The sequence below is a fragment of the Sinocyclocheilus grahami genome, unplaced genomic scaffold (assembly GCF_001515645.1).
Source record: "Sinocyclocheilus grahami isolate Dianchi unplaced genomic scaffold, SAMN03320097.WGS_v1.1 scaffold96.1, whole genome shotgun sequence".
Classification (NCBI taxonomy): domain Eukaryota; kingdom Metazoa; phylum Chordata; class Actinopteri; order Cypriniformes; family Cyprinidae; genus Sinocyclocheilus; species Sinocyclocheilus grahami.
Genome location: NW_015505275.1, coordinates 2,645,406 through 2,665,549, shown reverse-complemented (window position 1 = coordinate 2,665,549; position 20,144 = coordinate 2,645,406). Strand labels below are relative to the sequence as shown.

The 20,144-nt window shown below is 35.8% G+C and overlaps 1 protein-coding gene across 5 annotated transcripts in view; it reads left to right on the top strand.

Moving 5' to 3' along the window:
* Window positions 1-20,144, top strand: part of LOC107587820 (semaphorin-6D-like) — a 152,159-nt gene that overhangs the window by 120,685 nt on the left and 11,330 nt on the right. For 3 of the 5 annotated variants that reach the window (XM_016275758.1, XM_016275757.1, XM_016275759.1), the window contains 5 exons: window positions 2,082-2,219; window positions 5,134-5,211; window positions 12,435-12,493; window positions 13,652-13,702; window positions 17,879-18,031. In XM_016275758.1, coding sequence (XP_016131244.1) covers window positions 2,082-2,219; window positions 5,134-5,211; window positions 12,435-12,493; window positions 13,652-13,702; window positions 17,879-18,031 — 479 coding nt within the window. The remainder of the gene's footprint in view (window positions 1-2,081; window positions 2,220-5,133; window positions 5,212-12,434; window positions 12,494-13,651; window positions 13,703-17,878; window positions 18,032-20,144) is intronic. The other 2 variants (XM_016275760.1, XM_016275761.1) reach the window with 2 other exon arrangements.

The following is a 20,144-nucleotide window of genomic DNA, read 5'->3' as shown; positions in this document are numbered from 1 at the left end:
AGAGCTGTACCAAAATGGCTGCTGGGTGGACTAGCTTGCCTTAAAGGGATAAAATCTCACTTGTCTGAGCAAACACAACTTCACCTAGAAGGTTCTTTACAAACACATCTTCAGTTTCAGCTCTTTTTCATGCACTTCACACTCATTGACAAGTCTCAGGCAAATATAAACATGCACACACATAACCCCAAACTCAATGTCGACAGAGGCGTTTGATTAAGAGAGAATGTCTCCTGCAGTAAATGTGGTACATGTGGAGCTGTAATTGTACTCCTGGGATCTCGCCCATGTGTGTGTTCCTCTTGTGTATCTGACAACCAGCCTCAACTCCAGCTGAGACTCACAAGTTCCACAACAAAATGTGACCACATCTTCATGCAGCATTGCTCACTTTTTCCCCTGAAAACCCGACCTCATGTGAAAGTTAGCCTTTGGGAACGACACTTTACATGATGCAAAGGATTGATTTTGATTATTACAGATACTGAGGAAGATGAATTACAGTCAACCTTTACGGCATGACCTTCTTCAATCAACTCGATGGGGGTGACTTATCTGTGTGCCACACATATTGGATTTCTTTCTATATTGGGTTTTTCTTTTTCTTTTTTTTTTCTTTATTGGGGATTGCTTTTTCCTTCCATTAGAGAGAAAGGTTTCCCCCCCGACCTCCTTTAAAACCACTTTCAATATCCTTTCGAACATGAAATAAGATAAGAATCCGGAGCTGCTCTTTTCCATAAAATGAATGCATATTGTGATCAGGAGGACATGACTACTGCATATTTAAAGTTTTAGCATTTTTGTTATTTTTTTGTGTTTAGATAGTCTTTATTAATTTTTATTATTAGTCATTTTTGTACATTACGTTACAAAGAATGAAAATGTGAAATATTGCCTTGGCAAAAGTTAGTTTTTTGTATTTTAATTTTAGTTAAAGGGGTCATATGATGCTGCTAAAAAAAACATTATTTTGTGTATTTGGTGTAATGAAATGTGTTTATGTGGTTTAAGGTTCAAAAAACACATTATTTTCCACATACTGTACATTATTGTTTCTCCTCTATGCCCCGCCTTTCTGAAACGTGTTGATTTTTACAAAGCTCATCGGTCTGAAAAAGCGAGGTGTGCTCTGAGTGGCCAGCTATCCAGTGCGTTGTGATTGGCCGAATTCCTCAAGCGTGTGACGGAAATGTTATGTTCCTTACCATATTTTGATGCCTGCGGCAACCACATGTGACGACCCCGGGCTGGACTCCGCTTCGTCCACGGTGAAAGCCGATCCGGCGATCGACAGCGCAAAGTTGAAGTATTTCCTCAGCGACCAGCACGGATCAGCTCCAGGCATGATGAAGCCATATCATCCTCTTTTGGAAGACCAAACAAAGTAGTTTCACTTTCACAATGAAACACACAGCGCCTTCACGAGAATAAAAGTTACGCTTTCTTTCTTTGCGTGAACATTTGGGCGGCGTTATGCAAATCTTCCCACATAGTGACGTAGGTATGTGGGGGGCGTGTTAGAACGAGCCGTTTTAGGTAGGCGTGGCTGACTCTTAACTTTTATAAAGAATTTCTCTTTGGATTTGAGACTTTAGTCTTTGCAACTTTACAGATCTTCTTTATGCACCAAGAGCTTGTAACACTCCAAAGAGAAAGGAAAAATTTAAATTGCATCATATGACCCCTTTAATGTTTATTTTTTATGGTTTTAGTTTTAGTTAGCTATAATAACCTGTTGCTTACAAGTTTACAATTATAGCTGAAATTGCTTTCGGTTTTGTGTCACACTACAAATTGAAGGTCACATTTTGCATTGCATTATGGGATACAGTATTCCATGCACCGTACTTTTGTTGGTTACAGCACATTTTGTGAAATTTACACGATAATTCAGTTATTCCATGCATTCAGAAAATATGCCTATTGCATTCTTATGGAAGTAGTATGAATTGCAGACAATTCTAAACATAAACTTTATTAGTAATAATGTTTATGTACATATATGGTACTTTTGAAACCCTCTTTAATAACTGGCATAAAAATGGCATACCAACACAAACCACCGTTTCTCTCCTCAGGTGTGATGTGCGTGGTGAGGACCGGAGGATTCTGGGATTGGAGTTGGACAAGGATCATCATGCTCTGTTTGTGGCGTTCTCAAGTTGCGTGATCCGCGTTCCACTCAGTCGCTGTTCTGACTATGGCATCTGCAAAAAGTGAGTGACACAAAACCCAGACCCACAATCATTCCCATTAAATATGTATTACATGTGAGAGCACTTAACATATACAATGCTGTACTACATCTTTAAATAACTTTTACTATTTTAATCACATAAACTCATAAGTGTTACTATCGTAGAGTAGTTTAAAACATTTATTGAAGATGGAACCAGCATCACAAACTCTATTCACGATGCAGTGCAGCAGCTCAGTCCTCAGAGAAAAATTTATGTCAGTCATGCAAGAATCTTCTAAAAAGTCGTATGTGCTGGTTCGCTTTTGATCTATTATGGATAACGTTCTCCATAAGTGCGCTGAAAGCGGTATGTGTTTCCAAAGACAGGCATTCTTAAATGCATTCAAATTTAAACACAGATGGATTTTAGAGGGCAAAAGGTTTTAGATTGTAGCCTCAAAGTTATAGAGATGGGTCGTCAATGATGAAGACGTGTTTCCTCCATCACATGCTGCAGTCCTCGAGCCAGCATCACCACATGCTTCCACTACTCGCACGCAAATTAGAGCCATCTGATTGGTCACAGGCGAAGACACAGCAAACAAATCCTTTTTTTCCCCACACAGCTGTAGTTTGAACATGCTGATAGACTGTGTTTCCTTATAAAAGATCTCCAAATCCTATCAGGGAATTTCAGTCCCAATTTCTTTCCAAAAACAATCCTGATATCTGATCCAGCCATGTCTTAACTTTTTACCAATCTGTTAGCTCATGCCTGCTCAGCCTCAGGAGAAACACTCACACGGGATTCTCTGTGGACTTGTGAGAAAACATCTCTCATTTTTTTTTTTTCCTCTCTGTTTTTTCGCTCACAGAATTGTTTTCGTGCACCCTGAGTGCTGGATGCAAAAACAGCTGTGTTTGTTTAAATTCAAAGAGGTTTTTTTTTATCTAAAAAAACAAAGAAGTTGTGGTCAAAAAGCAATTTTTTTTAAGCCATCCTGTATTCAGTTTAACACGGTGTAATTTCTGTGCATCATCAAACATTATTTGCAAAAATAATGTTTTTTTTAACAGGTTTTCCCAAACTATCTGCTATTGGTCGTTCAAACAGATAGCCCCGCCCCAAACTCACACTAATGGTTGAGTCACTGTTGCCATGTAAGGCTGGTCACGATGTGACAGTGACACATTTTCACTTTTTTCAAGGAAATCAAGCTACAAACATGATACTTAGAGTTGTTTATGTATTTTGAAAGAAAATCACAGTCCCTATGTTTACGTATATCCTGTTGAAACTGGACGTTTGTGTGGGAAATATCAAAGGGTTTGTTAATTTTTTTTAAAGCCAGTAGTTGGCTAACTAATTCTACTTGCTAGTTGGCTGCAGGTGGTTTTATGGGGTGGGACATTCTCATTCTAAAGAACATTTGATTGGACAAAAATCAGAGCAGTGCAGGATGAGTCATAAGTCATTTTTTTTTGTTTTTTTTGTTTTTTTTTTGTCAGAGAAAGACTGAATTTTAAACATGTTCATCTGGTAAATTGTTTATTTTGCACCTTTTTTTCAATGCGGATGTAAGATAATTCTTGTGAATGTACATATTTCTTTATTAGCCACTATACTAAACCATTTGTAGAATAACAAAATACAATCAACGATAAAACTGTTTGCACTACAAACCAGAGTGTTAATGATTAAGCTAATAAATTAAAATATGATGAAGAAGAGCCAATTCTATGCATGTTCTGCAAGACTCCCATTTCCAGTTTTACTCACTGTCCCAGTTTTAATGCAAATAGAAAACTTTAAGTACGCTCACTCAGGGACTTCAGTAAGATTTTACCTGAAAAGATTTTAGATTTTTTTTTATCTTCATATGTTATTTAAAAAAATATTGTATAATTTTACCTTGTTGTATGTTTGTGTTTATTTTGGATTTATTTTTTGTTTGTAACTCTTGTATTATTCCAACTCCGTTTTTGCCATGAATATAGCCTTAGATGCTGACATGGCAATACAAATAAATAACTACTACTAAAATACAATGAATAATGGGAGTTTACAACATCAAACAGCATAACAGACTGTAAACTAAAATAACTGCCATGTGCTGACATTGAAAGCTTTGCAGATTCCAGTTAAAAATTGGACTTAAAAATAAGGTGGATAGTATAGCCAAATTATAGTTCAAGTAATATTTTTGTAAATTTTTAGTAGGTCATTAGCATATAGATGACTTTAAACCTAATAGACAGACTAAAAGTGACTCAACTCTATTTTTGCTTAAATTTTTTTCATTTAAACTGGGATAAGAGAAAGTATTTAAGTATATAACCTTTAACAATAGATAAAGTGCTAAAGCATAGCGACCAACAGGCATAGCATGGGGAAATTAACAACCTGTGAGGAGGAAAAAAATAGCAGAAAAAAGGAAGTGATCTCTCTCTTTCACTCTGACTCGCATCTAGTCACTTCACACATGCTTTTTTTGTCTTTTCTTTTCTGTTTTTCGCTCTCTTACCGTCTCTCTCTCCATCTGTATCTCTCTCTCTCTGTTTCTCCGAGCAACTCGCCAGCTCTACCATGTATCTGAATCTCAGTTGGCCTCTGGCAAACACAACACACCTGTCAGTCATGCAACACAAATACACACACAAACACACACACACACCTGACTATACAGCAGTCAGTCACACTCTTTCTCTCTCTCTTATTTTTTTGCTCTCAGTCTGACTGAGTGTCTGACCAGCGAGAGGCAATAATGCTTTGTTATGGAGATACTGTGTCTGGCTGTCCCTTCCAGCTTGTCACATCCACTTGGAGAGAGAGGGGGGAAAGGGAAATTAGGGGGAAGATGGAGACAGTAAACGAGGAAAACACACACAACCTTTCCAGCACATGTGGTATGAGTTAACTGTGTGTGTGTGTGTGTGTGTGTGTGTTTTAGGAGCTGTCTGTCCTCACGAGACCCTTACTGCATCTGGCTGAGTGCGGGGAACTGTGCCACAGTGGCGCCGGGATTCAAGTGAGTTAAAGCTGCATCACACGACCCTTCTATTAGTCCTGCCACAGTAAACACTTTTACGGTTCGTTAGAATAAAAGAGCCTTACACGACTACTGAATTCTGCACACAAGTTTACTATACAGTCAACAGTGTGTTTCTACAGCATACTTTATTGTTAAAGATCTCTTAGAGCTTATGTTACCATAAACATCCTTAAAACATCTGGTAAAAATCAGATGGTTGTAAAATGTCTTTAAAATTTATAACCAAGTGTAGTTACAGAATTTTACTAGATAGTCTATACAATGACCAGGATGACTTTGTAGATAATATTCAAAATATTTTTGCAGTAAATTTAATATAGCATCCTGGGTAATACTTTACAATAAAATTTCAATTGGTTTACATTGCATTAGGTATCAAACTCTTAACAGTAAACAATAATTAATTTGGGTTATCTCAGTTTCTACATATACTAAAAAAAACATCTGTCAGTGTACACTACCATTCTAAAAGTTGTAATTTTTTATCTTTTTGAAAGAATGCATTTATTTAATCAAAAATTAGTAATAAGTAATATTTTTGAAATATTATTACAATTTAAAATGACTTTTCTATTTTAATATATTTTAAAATGCAATTTATTCTGTTATGGCTAAGCTGAATTTTCAGCAGCCATTACTCTAGTTTTCAGTGTTACATGATCCTTCAGAAATCATACCAATGTGGTGCTCAAGATACGTTTCTAATGATTATTAATGTTGAACATAGTTGTGTTGCTGAAAAGTTTTGTGGAAACAGTGATATATTTTTTCAGGATTCTTTGATGAATAAAAAGTTCAAATCAACAGCATTTATTTGAAATAGAAGTCTGTAACATTGTACATGTCTTTATAGTCACTTTTGATCAATTTAATGCATCCTGAATTGAAGTATTAATTTCTTTCAAAACAGATTAATTGACCTCTGAGTTCTGAATGGTGGTGTATTTTATTTCTTTCTTGTGTAATTTAATTTTGCTTTTTGTATGCATCTTTGGTTTGTAATTAATCTGGTTTGTAAAAGTGTTTATAATACCTAATGCATTTAACTGATGTTAACCAACTGAACCTTATTGTAGTGTTACTCCATCACTTTAGAGACGTTTCTTGAGTGAATTAATTTTACCATCTGGTTAAAATTATAGTAAATTGGTAGTTTAAGTTGGAGTCAATAGCCTTGTGGGCAGCGCTTCGAGATATAGCAGTTGTGCGATTCTTTCCTACTCTCTCTCCCACTTTGCCTTCTGTCAATTATTTATAGTGTCCTGTCCAATTAAAGACAAAAAACAAAACAATACATCTTAAAAAAGCATTTACAGTGAATGCTTGTAAAAAGTGCATTATCTTTGTTTGCGATGACATCACTGTTACAGGCATTCACCCGGTCTGTTGTTGATTTAATCAGATGCTTCAGACCAGATATATGTGCGGATATTTATCTCCGATAAACTTCATGTAAGAGACAAACACACTTGTTTATGAGACTTAATAATGGTTATAATGGCACATTAACATTTACAAATATTTGTAAAAGTAATGTGGTATCATTGCTGTGTAAGAAATCTGACATGCCCATGCAACTCATGATGTTTTATTTTTTCAATTAATGTTTTATTGATAAGAATTGTACTTTTAAGAGTGTAGGACAGTAGAGAATAGACAGGAAACTGGACAGAAAATGGACTGCTCTTTAATATCATGAGCATTTGAACTTACCACTGTGCTCTCACAAATGCATGTGACTCTATGAATATACCACAGTCTGTGTTAACATTTTAAATTTTTCATGCATTAGGTAGATGTTTTATCAAAAGTGACTTGCACTGAATTCGAGGTATAATTTTTTAGCTGAATCAAACTAACTTTGTTAGTGCCATGCTCTACCATTTGAGTTATAGAAATACTCATTTAAATATCTTTGCAGTTGCATAGATCTCTGGCTGAAAGAGCAAACCTACATCCCCACCATTTTCCACAATATCAGCTTGTGCCAGGGATGTATCTAGTACTGCCTCTGCAATTGTCAAGCAGAAGTGCATTTCACTTGTGTGAGTTATAATAAGTGCAGATCCAGAGTTTGAATTTGTTATTATTAATGTTTTGCTGAGTGGTCGCTGCGGTTGTCATCAGTTGTGGAAAGCAACAGCGGCAATATTCTCCCCAGCACGCTCTGATGTTTTCCCGCTCGTGATACGCATCCACTGACGTACAGCTGCAATTTTGGTTTATTAAAAAAAGCTAAAACCCTAAACCCCTTGTACTCAAAGTGGAAATGTTACTGGGAGATCAGTATCGTATTCTTAGCATGCTATTGCTGATCTGTGTGTTTGTCTACACACCAAACAAATCCTGCGACAGATGTAGGAATTAAGTTATTTTATTTCGCTGAATGCATTTAATTTAATGATGGTTTTTATACACTTTCTCTGTAACCTGGTCACGGTCTTTAATGATATTTTGTGGCCATAAACTCAATTATTGACTCTTAATGTGTCCTAATGTGAGTATTGATCTCTATAAACAGAGATGGGGAATCATTTCATCTTGAACTCATGAAAATGATTATGTACACAGCAGATTTCCAGACCGCTGCCAACAAAATGGACGGAACTTGTGGAGAGTACTTATCAATGTCCCAGAAGAGCTTTGGTTTACTTCAGCATTCAATTATATGCTTCCATAGCCAAACTTATGTCAGAATCATACATCTTGTGCTGTCAGATGCCATAAAGTCTTCTGTAATCATACAGCACATTAAAATTATAAAGAGCTTTAGAATCTTGGCTAAAATCTAGAATTTTGGTTTCTGTCATATAGAAACCAGATGCAACAGCACTGAAAATGTAAAACTGATATAGATAGAATGACAGAGTGTTTTAAAGTTTGTCAATAATACCTTAAAAATACAACATAAAGATACATAGCAGATTTGAATTATACAGTAAACAAATGAAATACACTTTTATTCAAAAGTTAGTTTGTCAGTGCATTTATTTAATGCTTTTATTCAGCAAGCATGCATTAAATTGTGACAGTAAAAGTGACAGTAAAAATATTAATAATGCTACAGAAGATTTCTATTTCAAGTAAGTTATTTTCCTTTGAACTAAAAAAAATACCATATAGTATCAATGTTTCTACAAACATAACCATTTTCAACATGTAAAATGTTTCTTGAGCACCAAATCAGCATATTATAATGATTCCTCTTCAAATGACACTGAAGAGTCAAATAATGGCTGCAGAAAATTCACCTTTGCATCACATGAATCAATCACATTTTCAAAATATGTTAAAATAGAAAACAGTTATTTAAAAAAGTAAATCAATTACAAACAACTTTGAACAGTAGTGTAAATAGGCTGCTGTTCATCACGGTTTAATTGTTAGGGCTAATTGTACTGTTTGTTTGGTAGTGAGGGAACATTTAGCTACATTGATTATAACTTGACCTGTTCTGATTAAAGTCCATTAAAGATCACTTGTGTCAATCAGACCAGGATGCTTATTGCACACATAAAAATGCAATATTGGGTTGAAATCATTGTCCAGACTAATTGGTTGTCACATTAAACAAACTGTGATTGGTCACTTGGCCCCTTTTGATAGGCTTTTGGCCTGAATACACCACAAGAAACTTTATGCTGACTTTAAGTCTGGCGACATGAGAACAAGAAATAAGACAAGAGAAACTTTAGTTCCAGAGCACTGTGTGTTTAAATGCTAATCAGCGTCTAATGAAATTCTGCAAGACTGAGAGGGTGAAATGTAAGAAAAGAGGGCAATAGATGTACGATGGTAATACTTTGACTTTCTCATTTTTAGAACAGCTCTGTGGCTTGATTTTTGCAGCGTACTGCGGATAGGAGAATATGAAGAAAAATATGACTTTATTATCTTGTGGGATATTTTCTCTTTGTGTTCTCCTTTTCCCTATTCGCTCTCTCCCAGGGGCAATTTAGTCTCCGTATGATGAGAGAGAGAGAGAGAGAGAGAGAGAGAGAGTGTGTGTGTGTGTGTGTGTGTGTGTGTGTGTGTGTGTGTGTATGTTGGCCAATTCAGGTATAATGAAAAGCATGCATCTCAGAGGCGTATTGATGCTCTGATATTATGCACCTGCAAGATCCCAATTTACCACTTTATGCAGGAGATTTTTTTTATCTTGTCCTTCCATTTATCCTTCAATATGAGATGAAGTCATCCTGTTCTCTCTCTCTTTCCCTCTCGTTCTGTCACTCTCTCCCCTCTCAGGTTAATGGAAATAAGGGCTTTAAATCATGTCAGGTAGAGAGGGCTGGTTCTCAGATAGATTGAATATGCAGGGCAGGGTGATGCAGGAGAACGGCAGGTGACTCGACAGCGCTGAAATGGGGTGCCAGCGTTAGATGATAAGTTATGTTTGTACGCAAGCTTTTTCTTTTGCATCTTTTTTGTAGGCATTATTCTATGTTGTTCTCCACAAAAATATTAATTCCACTCAGATCAAATAAAAAACTAATCAAATCAAGTCAGAATAAATATTTAAGAGTGAATTACTTGCATTTGCATGTTTGTTGAATTTTTTGATGCTAAGGACTTCCAAATGTGATGATTAAATGCAGTGGTCAAATGTTTGACTCGTTTATACGTGTATTTAAATTGTGAAGACACGTTGTTTAAAAATGTAGTCATTGGCATTCATTTTAAAGTATTGAGGTAAAAAGAAAATATTAATCTAACAATTAAAATGTAAAAAAAAAAAAAAAATTCAAATAAAAATTTAAATAATTATGAATCATTCAAATGTATTATTATTATATTATTGTTATATATCTTCTTTTTTTTTTTTTTGCATTGCATTGTATTGCATTACACTGCATTATTGGCCAAAAGCAACTTTTTCTTCTAAATTTTTTTGCAGACCCCCACTGAAAACAAGCAAACTAATAAATAAATGTGTATATATATATATATATATTTAAATAAATAAACAAAGGTGAAGAAATGATTTGCATTCATAAATTGCTAGTAAATGTCACAATTAAGTACAAAGAAACAGCAAGTGACACATTGAAGTAGAATGACTAAAATAGTATTTTCTTTTAAAACATACTCCAATAGTCTTTTTTTTTACACTACTTCATAAAATAATTTTTTGCTGTGTAAAACTGCCTTGGGCTCATCAAGGTTCGCCAAATGAACAGCACCAGGAAAATAGCCCTTTTTGTGAATAAGGTGCAATTTATTGTTGAACGAATTTACATAAAAAGAAGGTGCCTTTGCCTTGAAATTAATGACAATAATTATGCACTAATAATTATATCAGCGCATTTAGCACCTGAACTGAATTGCAATGTGTGTAATGGATAAGAGGCACGTTTTTGCACTGAAATGTTACACGCAAAGTGTTTTTGGACAAAAGTGACATGTAGTGATTTGTGTGAATCCTGATTTTGGACTCGGGTACAGAATTGCGTGCTCCATTAGACCACAGCCCTCTGATCTAATCAGGTCTCCATGGTAACACAGAGAGGAAGCAAAAGCCGACAGAACGCGTTATGCGTCTGTGAGCGAGATGTCACTCAGGTGCTCGGCAATGACACGCTCGCTTCTGTGATGCCAGGAGCAGACGAACATTGCAGTCACTCAGAGCAACGTGTCGCTGTGGTTGCGCTGTGAGGCTGGATGAGTCAGCAACGTCCCTCTCAGTAAACATATTCTCTTAAATTTGTACTTAATGTGCTGTTTTGCCTAAACACTAATTTCCTTCACACAAAGGTTCTTACATCTGAAAGACATTGAAAACTGAAGGTGCTTCTATTTATTGACACTTGCACTTGAATGAATAAAACTCCCCTTAGCTTTTTCCACTAATTTGACGTTAACGCATTAATTACGTATGTGCATGTTAAATTTATTCCGTGTTTAACATTTGGTGCTTGATATTTGCATGATGATTTTAAATGATATATGAAATGACATCATGTGGAACATCTTGTATATTTTTCTTTAATATATTTAATAAATAATGAAAAATATATTTATATATTTTTTTTTTTTTTTTTTTTTTTTACGTACTCAAACACCCACCCACCGTCATTCAAATGTATGTTTTTATTATTATTTTATGTTTATTTTTTTTGCATTATATATTGGCTGAAAGCATTTTTTTCTTCTGAATTTTTCTGCCAAATTCCCACTGAGAAAAAAAGAAGAAGTGTGGAAACAATTTCCATTCAGGAATTGCTAGTAAATGTCACAATTAATTATATGTTATATGAATAAATTATAAAGTTATATAAATTCTAAAAAGACATTGAATTAAGTAGAATGAATATAATAACATAATACATAACTTTTATTTTAAAACATATTTTAAATCATATTTATTTATTTATTTAAAAGCATCATGAAAATATCAAGCCCCAAAATTTCTGTATTCATATTTTTTAGATTATGTATATCCATATTTTTAGCAGCATTGAAGCTTCATTTTTTATTACAATATATATTTATTATATTTATTTATTGTAATATTTTTCAGTACATATTTGTGGAAAACAGCCCACGTCATTGTGACACACAGCATCATGTACGAGATGAGTCAGTCTCCATCTCTCCATGAAAATGCGTCTGTCACAAAAACATAGACACATAGTCAATTATTTTTTTTTTCATTTTTATGGCTTAATGCAAGGATTGTTCTTCATATGAATCACCAAATGCAGTTTTGGTGGGTTAAAAATATGTAGATAGACTGTGGGGGGGAAAAAAGGTAGATAAACAACTAATCATGATAAATCTTCCACTGAGGGGGAAAAAAAGTTGTTACAAGTAGTCGCATAGTTTCAATATGTTGCAGTTCCTATAAAATTGCCAAATTTACTTTCATTTGGCACCTACTTAATTTTGAATTCTTGCGTATGTATAAATTCTGTACCTATACATTTGCATTTGTTTCTCATCTTATGGCTGCTAAATCACGGCTGTCAGTCATAGTATATAGGAAGTGTCCTTGTATATCAGACATTCGAGCCTCAATCAAATTGTAACATGTTATTTCCCTTTACAGTTGCTTGGAGAGCAACAACAGACTGCTGACAGCACAACTAATTAGAGGGATCATTCAGGGAGAGGCTCACAAAAGAATGATTGTCACTCTCTTGTCCTCTTTCTCACTCCTTCTGCTGCTCACGCTCTCCTTCTCTCGGTCTCTGTCACAGGTCTGGATTTGAGCAGTATGTAGAGAGTGGATATCCTCAGTACCCAGACAGCTGTCATGGTGAGTTCCAGACAGTCCGAGCTGACTTGCTCCCAGAGATCATAACTCCCTACTACAACTCCAGAACTCTAGAACCTTTCTGAGGGAATCTCATGGAACATGTCAGGAACATGCATGGGTCGTGTTTCTCTCCAACAAGAAAAGAGACAAAAAGAAATCACATTTTTCCAAGATTTGTGCATTGTGGCATTTTTTTAATGACAATTAAGCACCTCTTCCCAAATTGACATATAATGTAAATGCTAAATCATAGTGTTATTCAATTGATGCTGATTTTAATTAATTATAATATAATGTACTCTACGGTTCAAAATAAATTAAGACTTTTATTCAGCAAAGATACATTAAATTGTCTCAAAAGTGATGTTCCTATTCATCAAAGAATCTTGTATTATTAGAATCCCATATTAGAATGATTTTGAAGGATGATGTGACACTGAAGACTGGAGTAATGGCTGATGAAAATTTAGCTTTGCCATCACAGGAATAAATTACATTTTTAAATATATTCAAATTATAAGTTATTTAAAATTCTAATAATGTTTTAAAATATTACTGTTTTTACTATATTTTTGATCATATAAATATAAAGGACTTCTTTCAAAATTATACAGATCTTATACAGTATAGATAATATATATATCATTTTTTTTTGTAAATTACAAAAATCTTTGAAAATGTCACGCACACAAAAAAATCCACATGCAAAAATAAAATAATTTTTTCTCTTTTCACATTAAGGTGGACATTTCTTTGTGAGATTTCATTGATTTTATTTTAATTATTTTCATTTATTTTAATGTTTGATGCATTGTGCCAGAGTTAGCCTATTGCTCATTTTCATCGCCAGTCCCATATATAATAGATTCATGTATTGTGTGCATTCTTGTGCTGTAATTGCAAAAGGGAAGAAATTAAAGTGATCATTATGATTATGATATAAATCTGCTTAGCCATAGTAAGATTGCTTTAATGCATGGCCTGAAATAGCTTATTGCTTTTATGCATCAGTACAGATCCAATATGTTACCAGAAGACAACACTGTTCAATAAATAATCTGATTTATTTATAGTAAAAACACAATAAAGCATTCTTCTGCCGAGTAATGAAGTTCATTAGCCTGACTGTAGATTTTCTTCATCTAATTCTTTCTGTAGATGTCTTGGCCACGACTCGCAAGCAGAACCCTGCGGTGGACTCGGCGTACGGTCAGTGCACTAATTCAATCACATAAGCTTTAAATTCAGTCATTCAAATTGCTTTAGTAAATGGTTACACTTTGTCCAGCCATAATCACAGTCATGTCCATATCCATTGACCATTTTAAAGCAGAAATTTTATGGCCAGCCATTATATTCTGCAAAGTTGGGTCTTGTATTCAACAAAAGGCATAGATTGCTATAATGTTTTTTCACATTCTCTCACTGATCTCTTGGTGTGAATATTACATGTCTTTTTTTGTATCCGACAGTTTGCTTTTCTCGCACACATGCATTAATCTTCAATCTGTACCGTTCTGACCTCTGAGCAGCTCTTACAACAGCTCACAGAGAGGCGATAGTTTTCAAGATCAATAGAGTCCGTTACACAAATGACCTGCAGTGAGTCTGCAGGCTACAGATCTGGACGGCAGACAGAAATGTCCTGCAGGGCTGTGGGCCGTATCAGAGAGCTCTGAGCAAAAGCTTTGGAGGAACAACTGAAAATCACGATCTGACAAATTAATTTTCTCACCGAGTGGATGTGTGACGGTATGTCTGTGTGTGTGTGTGTGTGTGTGTGTGTGAGAGAGAGAGAGGAACAGAGGGTGTGTATGTTGTGATAGACGGTGCATGTGTATGAAAGATATTGAGAGAGAGAGCATATGTGTGTGTTTTGGAGGGAGAGAGGAAGCGTGTGAAAGAGGGAGGGAAAGTGTGTGTGAAATAGAAACGTGCAAGGTTTGTTTTTCTTTTTTTGCGAACTGTATTATATTTCAGACAGTCATGAGCTAATACTAGCTGACAGCTGGCCTGTGTGTGTGAAAGTGTGTGTTAACATCCCTGGGTGGTGTTTTCTGGTTTTGCTTCTAAAGCGTGCCAGTGGATGCAGTGTGATCCGGGTCATAGCTGTTGTAACACATACAATGCACTCTGACTCTCTCTCTCTCACACACACACACACACACATCAGAGCTCCCATCCTCTGTGGATGATGTGAAATATTCAGTATATTTCTCTAAATCCTTGTATTACCATCTGGATTAGTCACATGAGGTTATTAGCGCAGATGAGTTTTAGTAAATAACATTTCCAAGTCAACTGCTTTGTTCTGTTCTAATCTTCAGCTAATGAATCAGTGCCACTGTTTTCTGAGCTGATTATAGTACCAAAATATTTCTAAGACAGCCTGCAATCTGTCCATCAGCCAGTTAGAGAGAAGTGAATAACTCCCCGCATTGTCTTTCTGTCTGTTTTCACAGTATTAGAGGGAAGGGAGAAAAGGTAGATAGTTGATGGATGGAAAGAAGGAAGAGAGGAAGGTTGGGAGGAAGTATGATAATAAGAAAGGAAATATTTCAGTTTTTCTTTTTTAATAAATCTGCAAAAATGTCAACAATTCTGTGTTTTTCTGTCAATATGGGGTGCTGTGTGTACATTAATGAGGAAAAAAATTAACTTAAATGATTTTAGCAAATGGCTGCAATATAACAAAGAGTGAAAAATTTAAGGGGGTCTGAATACTTTCCGTACCCTCTGTAGATGAAGGGAGGAAGAAAGTGAGGAAGAGTAGGTTAATAAAGCAAGCATAGATTAAAGAAGGAATAATATATTAATGAAAAAATAATTGATTTATGAAGGAAGAAAGAATAGATGAAGGAAGAAAGAAAAAAGAACCGATTGAAAAAAGAAAGAATAGATTCATGACGGTAGAAAGAATAGATTAATGATGGAAGAAAAATATTAATGGAGAAAGAATAGATTCACAAAGAAAGAATAGGTTCATGAAGAATAGATTAATTAAGGATAAAAAATAATAAAGAAAAATAGATTTGTGAAGGTAGCAAAAATAAATTCATGATAGGTGAAAGAACAGATTAATGAAGAAAGAACAGATTACGAAGAAAGAATAGATTCATGAAGGTAGAAAGAATAGATTAATGACAAAGTATAGATTCACAAAGAAAGATTAGATATATGAAAGTAGAAGGAATAGATTCATGAAGGTAGAAAGAATAGATTAATTATAAAGAATAGATTCACAAAGAGAATAGATTCATGAAGAAAGAGTAGATTCACTAAGAATAGATTCACAAAGAAAGCATTCATTCATGAAGAAAGAATAGATTCATTAAGGATAAAAAAATAATGAAGAAAAATAGATTTGTCAAGGTAGAAAGAATAGATTCAGGATAGATGAAAGAATAGATTCACGAAGAAAGAATAGATTCACAAAGAAAGAATAGATTCATGAAGAAAGAACATTCACGAAGAAAGAATAGATTCATGAAGGAAGAAAGAATATATTAATTATAAAGAATAGATTCACAAAGAATTTATTTATGAAGAAAGAATAGATTAATGAAGGAGGCAAGGAAGAATAGAGGAAGGAAGTTTGAATAGATTGATGAAGGACTGAAAAACCCTAACCCTAAGGAAAAAGAGGGTTAGGGCTAACCCTAAAAGGACAAAGTTTAAAGAAGGGAGGAATGAAGGACGTGAGATGAATCAAAGAGGAAACGATGAAGGCAGAAAGGAAGGAGAGAGGATGGGCTGTAGTGTCATGGAGGTGTGGGATGCTGGCCGGTGTGTCCCGGTGCTCCTCTCTGTGAAAGAGCACACAGTGGGTGCACACATTCGGTGAGCTTCCCCACCGCTTCATTCAGCCGCCACGGCTCCTGGAAATGACACGGCAGTGCAGCTCCTCACCCCACGCTGAGACAAAGCCTCCTACGGCACCTCAGCACGGTAATTACAGCTCTACCTGCATTCAAGAGAACTTATTACATCCTCAGAACTCTCGCTGTCTTCCCACTGCGTGATAAAGCCATCCCATTGTGAAAGGTGGACCAAAATTCCCACAATGCACCACTGTTTTCCGACAGCTCTTTTCTTCCGGCATCCTTTAAATAGAATGGAAACGGAATGATAATAAAAGCGCCCTGTGTGCCAGCCGCTAGCTCCCTGTTGATCGGTCACTGTGTGGCACAGATGGCAAGATGACAGGCTTTATTTAGAGGTGGGCAAGTGGAGGATGGGCTCTGCGTTTGGCCCCGGACAAGCGGCTGCTGCTCATGAGTACTGTATGCCGCTACATTAAGCATTAGTCCAGTGATGGAGCTCTTCACAGCAGCCCGAGCCAGAGGACGCTGAGTCTTTTAGTAGGAGAACCCCGCAAGGTCATTGGTACTTAAAGTCGCCAGGGAACGAGGAGAGCTAAATCTCTGAATCAGACTTATGAGGATATCCTCAAAGTATGTGGTCCGCAAGTATGTTTAGGATCAGCACTTTGTGGGGGAATGGATGGAAAAGGAGAAAGGGAGGGGAAACTGTTCAAAAAGAAGCTTCTGTGAGATTAGCTCAGCTCAGATCAGATGCCTCCAAGTCCAAGTTTCGATTCTGCAATACTCTGGGGCTAGAAATTCATGCGGTGGCATGACAAAACAAAGAAAATGTTTTATTGATTTTGCTGCAAGAAAATGTTTTTTTTTTCATGTTTTACGTGATTTGTACTGTGATTTCTATAGCACCCTTCACATAAACTTTTACTAAGCTATTTAAAGGGATAGTTCACACAAAAATGAAAACTCAATTTGCTCACCCTCATGTTGTTATAATGCTGTATAACATGCTTTCTTCAACGGGAATGCAAAAGGTGTGGGTTTTTTTTTGTTTTTTTTAGGTCATCCACTCAATGAAAGTCAGTGGGGTCTAATGCGGTTTTCAGTTGTATTAATATTATATTATATTATATTGATATTTAAAATTACTTTATTTACATTTTGATTTTAGTTTTTTTTTTTTTTTTTTATGCTTTTGTCATTTTTATTTAGTTTTTTTTTATATTTCTTACATTACTAAATCTTTATAAGAATTAAAGTCATTTTACTTCAATTTAAACTTATATTCATTCAGTTTAAACCTGTTTTGTTTCTGTTAAGTCAGTGAGGTCCAAAACCATCACAAAAAAAATCTTATTTTGCGTTTAACAGAATAAAGAAAATCATAAAGTTTGTTAATGACATGAGAACGGTGACAGAATTTTCATTTTTGGGTGAACCGATATTGTACAAAATGGAAAAATGTTGAACTCACATATTTAAATGGATGTTTTCCTGATTTAAAATGCATTTCATGGATATTTTTCTTAAGTAACTTTGTTGCCCCCTTCCAATACAACCACAGGAAAGACCTCACCCACAAGCGCCAGCACAACCAATCAGGGGCCAGCTCTGCCTAAAGTCAAGGGTGTCTCTGAGACAGGTACCCGCCCCGAGGAGGGGAGGCGGGGAGGGCAGGGTTCTCCTGACTTGAAGCCAGGCAGTGTGGAGATGGAGGGTAAGGGGTTGGGGAGAGGCCCTTGGCCCGTTGTCTGTCTTCTAGCTTCCCTTTATCCCAAGTTTAAACTTTTCTAGCGCTGTATTGGATTCCGCTGCATGACCCCACAGCTGCACACAACACAAAGAAACAAATAAAAGAATCAAAGTAAAGTGCACACTCATTCACACCGACTTGAAGATGCAAACAAATTCTCTTTCCTAAAAAACCCCTTTGAGTCAAGCAATCTGCGAGTCTGTGTTCGTCCCATTCGACCTTCCCTGTTGTTTCTGCTAGACAAATAAAAAGAACGAATTGTCTGCAGTCCTCTTTGTTGTTTTAATACATTTAAGTCTGCCCTACATCTCCAAAGGTACTTTGTCTAGTTTCCACTCATGTGTCCCTTGCTGAAGTTCGCTAGAATCCAGCAAAATGATCATAAATCCTGCGCCCGCTGCTATGATCATCCACTCAGCCTGTAATGAGAAGCACCAGCAGTCGATAAATAAGCAGCGACTGCAGGCCCGCGGGCAGACGCCGCCTGATAGAAATTTCCAGCATGCTATCTATTCAGCCGCTTGGTCAAGAGCAGTCGCACGCTCGTGCAATCAAACGACCCACAGACTGGAGAGGTTCGGCAGTTTAGTCACAACGCACCTTATATCTCCCTCTCTTCACCTCTCAACTCGTCCCTCGATTTTAATATCCCTGTTGTTGAGAAGTAATGTGTTAATACGCACAGACTATTGTGAACCTCAGAGGGCTGATGGTTTTTCACACCCTGCCTTTGTGGCATTATTTAGTCTAGCTGATTAAATTTAAATTGTACAACAGCTGCTTCCAGTTCGAGCAGCAGTTTCTTATCTGTTTTTGGCATTTCAGACCAGAGTATGTAAGTAATGCTGAGTAGATAGTTTGTCACACTTTTAGTCTTTTAATGAAAATATTCTTCAATTTATTCAGTTTATTCAATATTTTGTCATGTTGTATACGTTAATTTAAATAAAAATATATATTTAGTGTACTAAAATATCTGTTTGGTGAAAAAAATCAAATTAATATTCAAACATTCTGTATATAAATTTAAACATGTATTTAAATGTATCAAAAATATCAAACTGAAATAATTTTACGAGTACACCGTTATAATTATACCTTTATGCTTTATTCATTGTCAGTGTTTCAAGCGTGTTGTCACAGAAAGAGCGTATTCACAATGTGACTTACAATACAAATTCTTCACGTGCTCTTTGTGTCATTTTATGCAGATGCAAGCTGTAATATTACGTAATGTTGATTAATCTTATTAATAGGATGCATTTGGGAGAGTTAATTAATCCCGTTAGAGAAGCACTTGAGTTTACCGGTGTTCATTCATCGTTCAACTTCAGCTCAAGTGGTTTATTCAGCAGCATTATAGACTTTTATTTGATCATTCAAAAGAGTTATATAGATTTTTCCTCTTCAAAAAAATTTTTAGTGTCTGAGTTTTTTTTTCTCCTTTATATTTATGTAAACTTTATCTATTATTTAAAACATATTTGTTGTATATTAATAATCTTTGTGATATTTTCGTGCTCTCTTCATTACGGAAAAAAAAACCTTAACATTTTTGTCCGTAATTTCATTGACCAAATTAAAACTCATAGCTAGATCTCAGTTATATGAGCTGTTAGTTAAAATGTAATTTGCTAATGAGTCCGTCTTTTCCTTTATTCACAGTCTGCATCATCTCGGTTTATTTTAGTGCACAGGGTCAGAGTCAAGCGATCCATTCCATTCCTACGGCTTTAGGTAGTGTTGACTTAAGCATGCGTGGTTGAATCTCTTTCCCTCTATATACAGTATATATAAAATGAGAGCGATAATGATGTCTGCCAAAACTAAACCTCTGTTTGTTCTGAGGTGGCGGCTGCCGAGTCCATCCGCTCGTTAATGTTATTTTAAACACACCTTCTCGCAGGTCATTCAAACACTCCAATAAGTCCTATGATGGCAGGAACTCTGGCCCCCTGATAATTTGCGTGAGTGTTGGAGGACGGACTGCCATGAGAGGGTGGGCGGATTCTGAAACTCATTAAAACACAGTCGAAGATGAACTGACAATGAACTCCGGCTGAACTCCGGGCTGAAG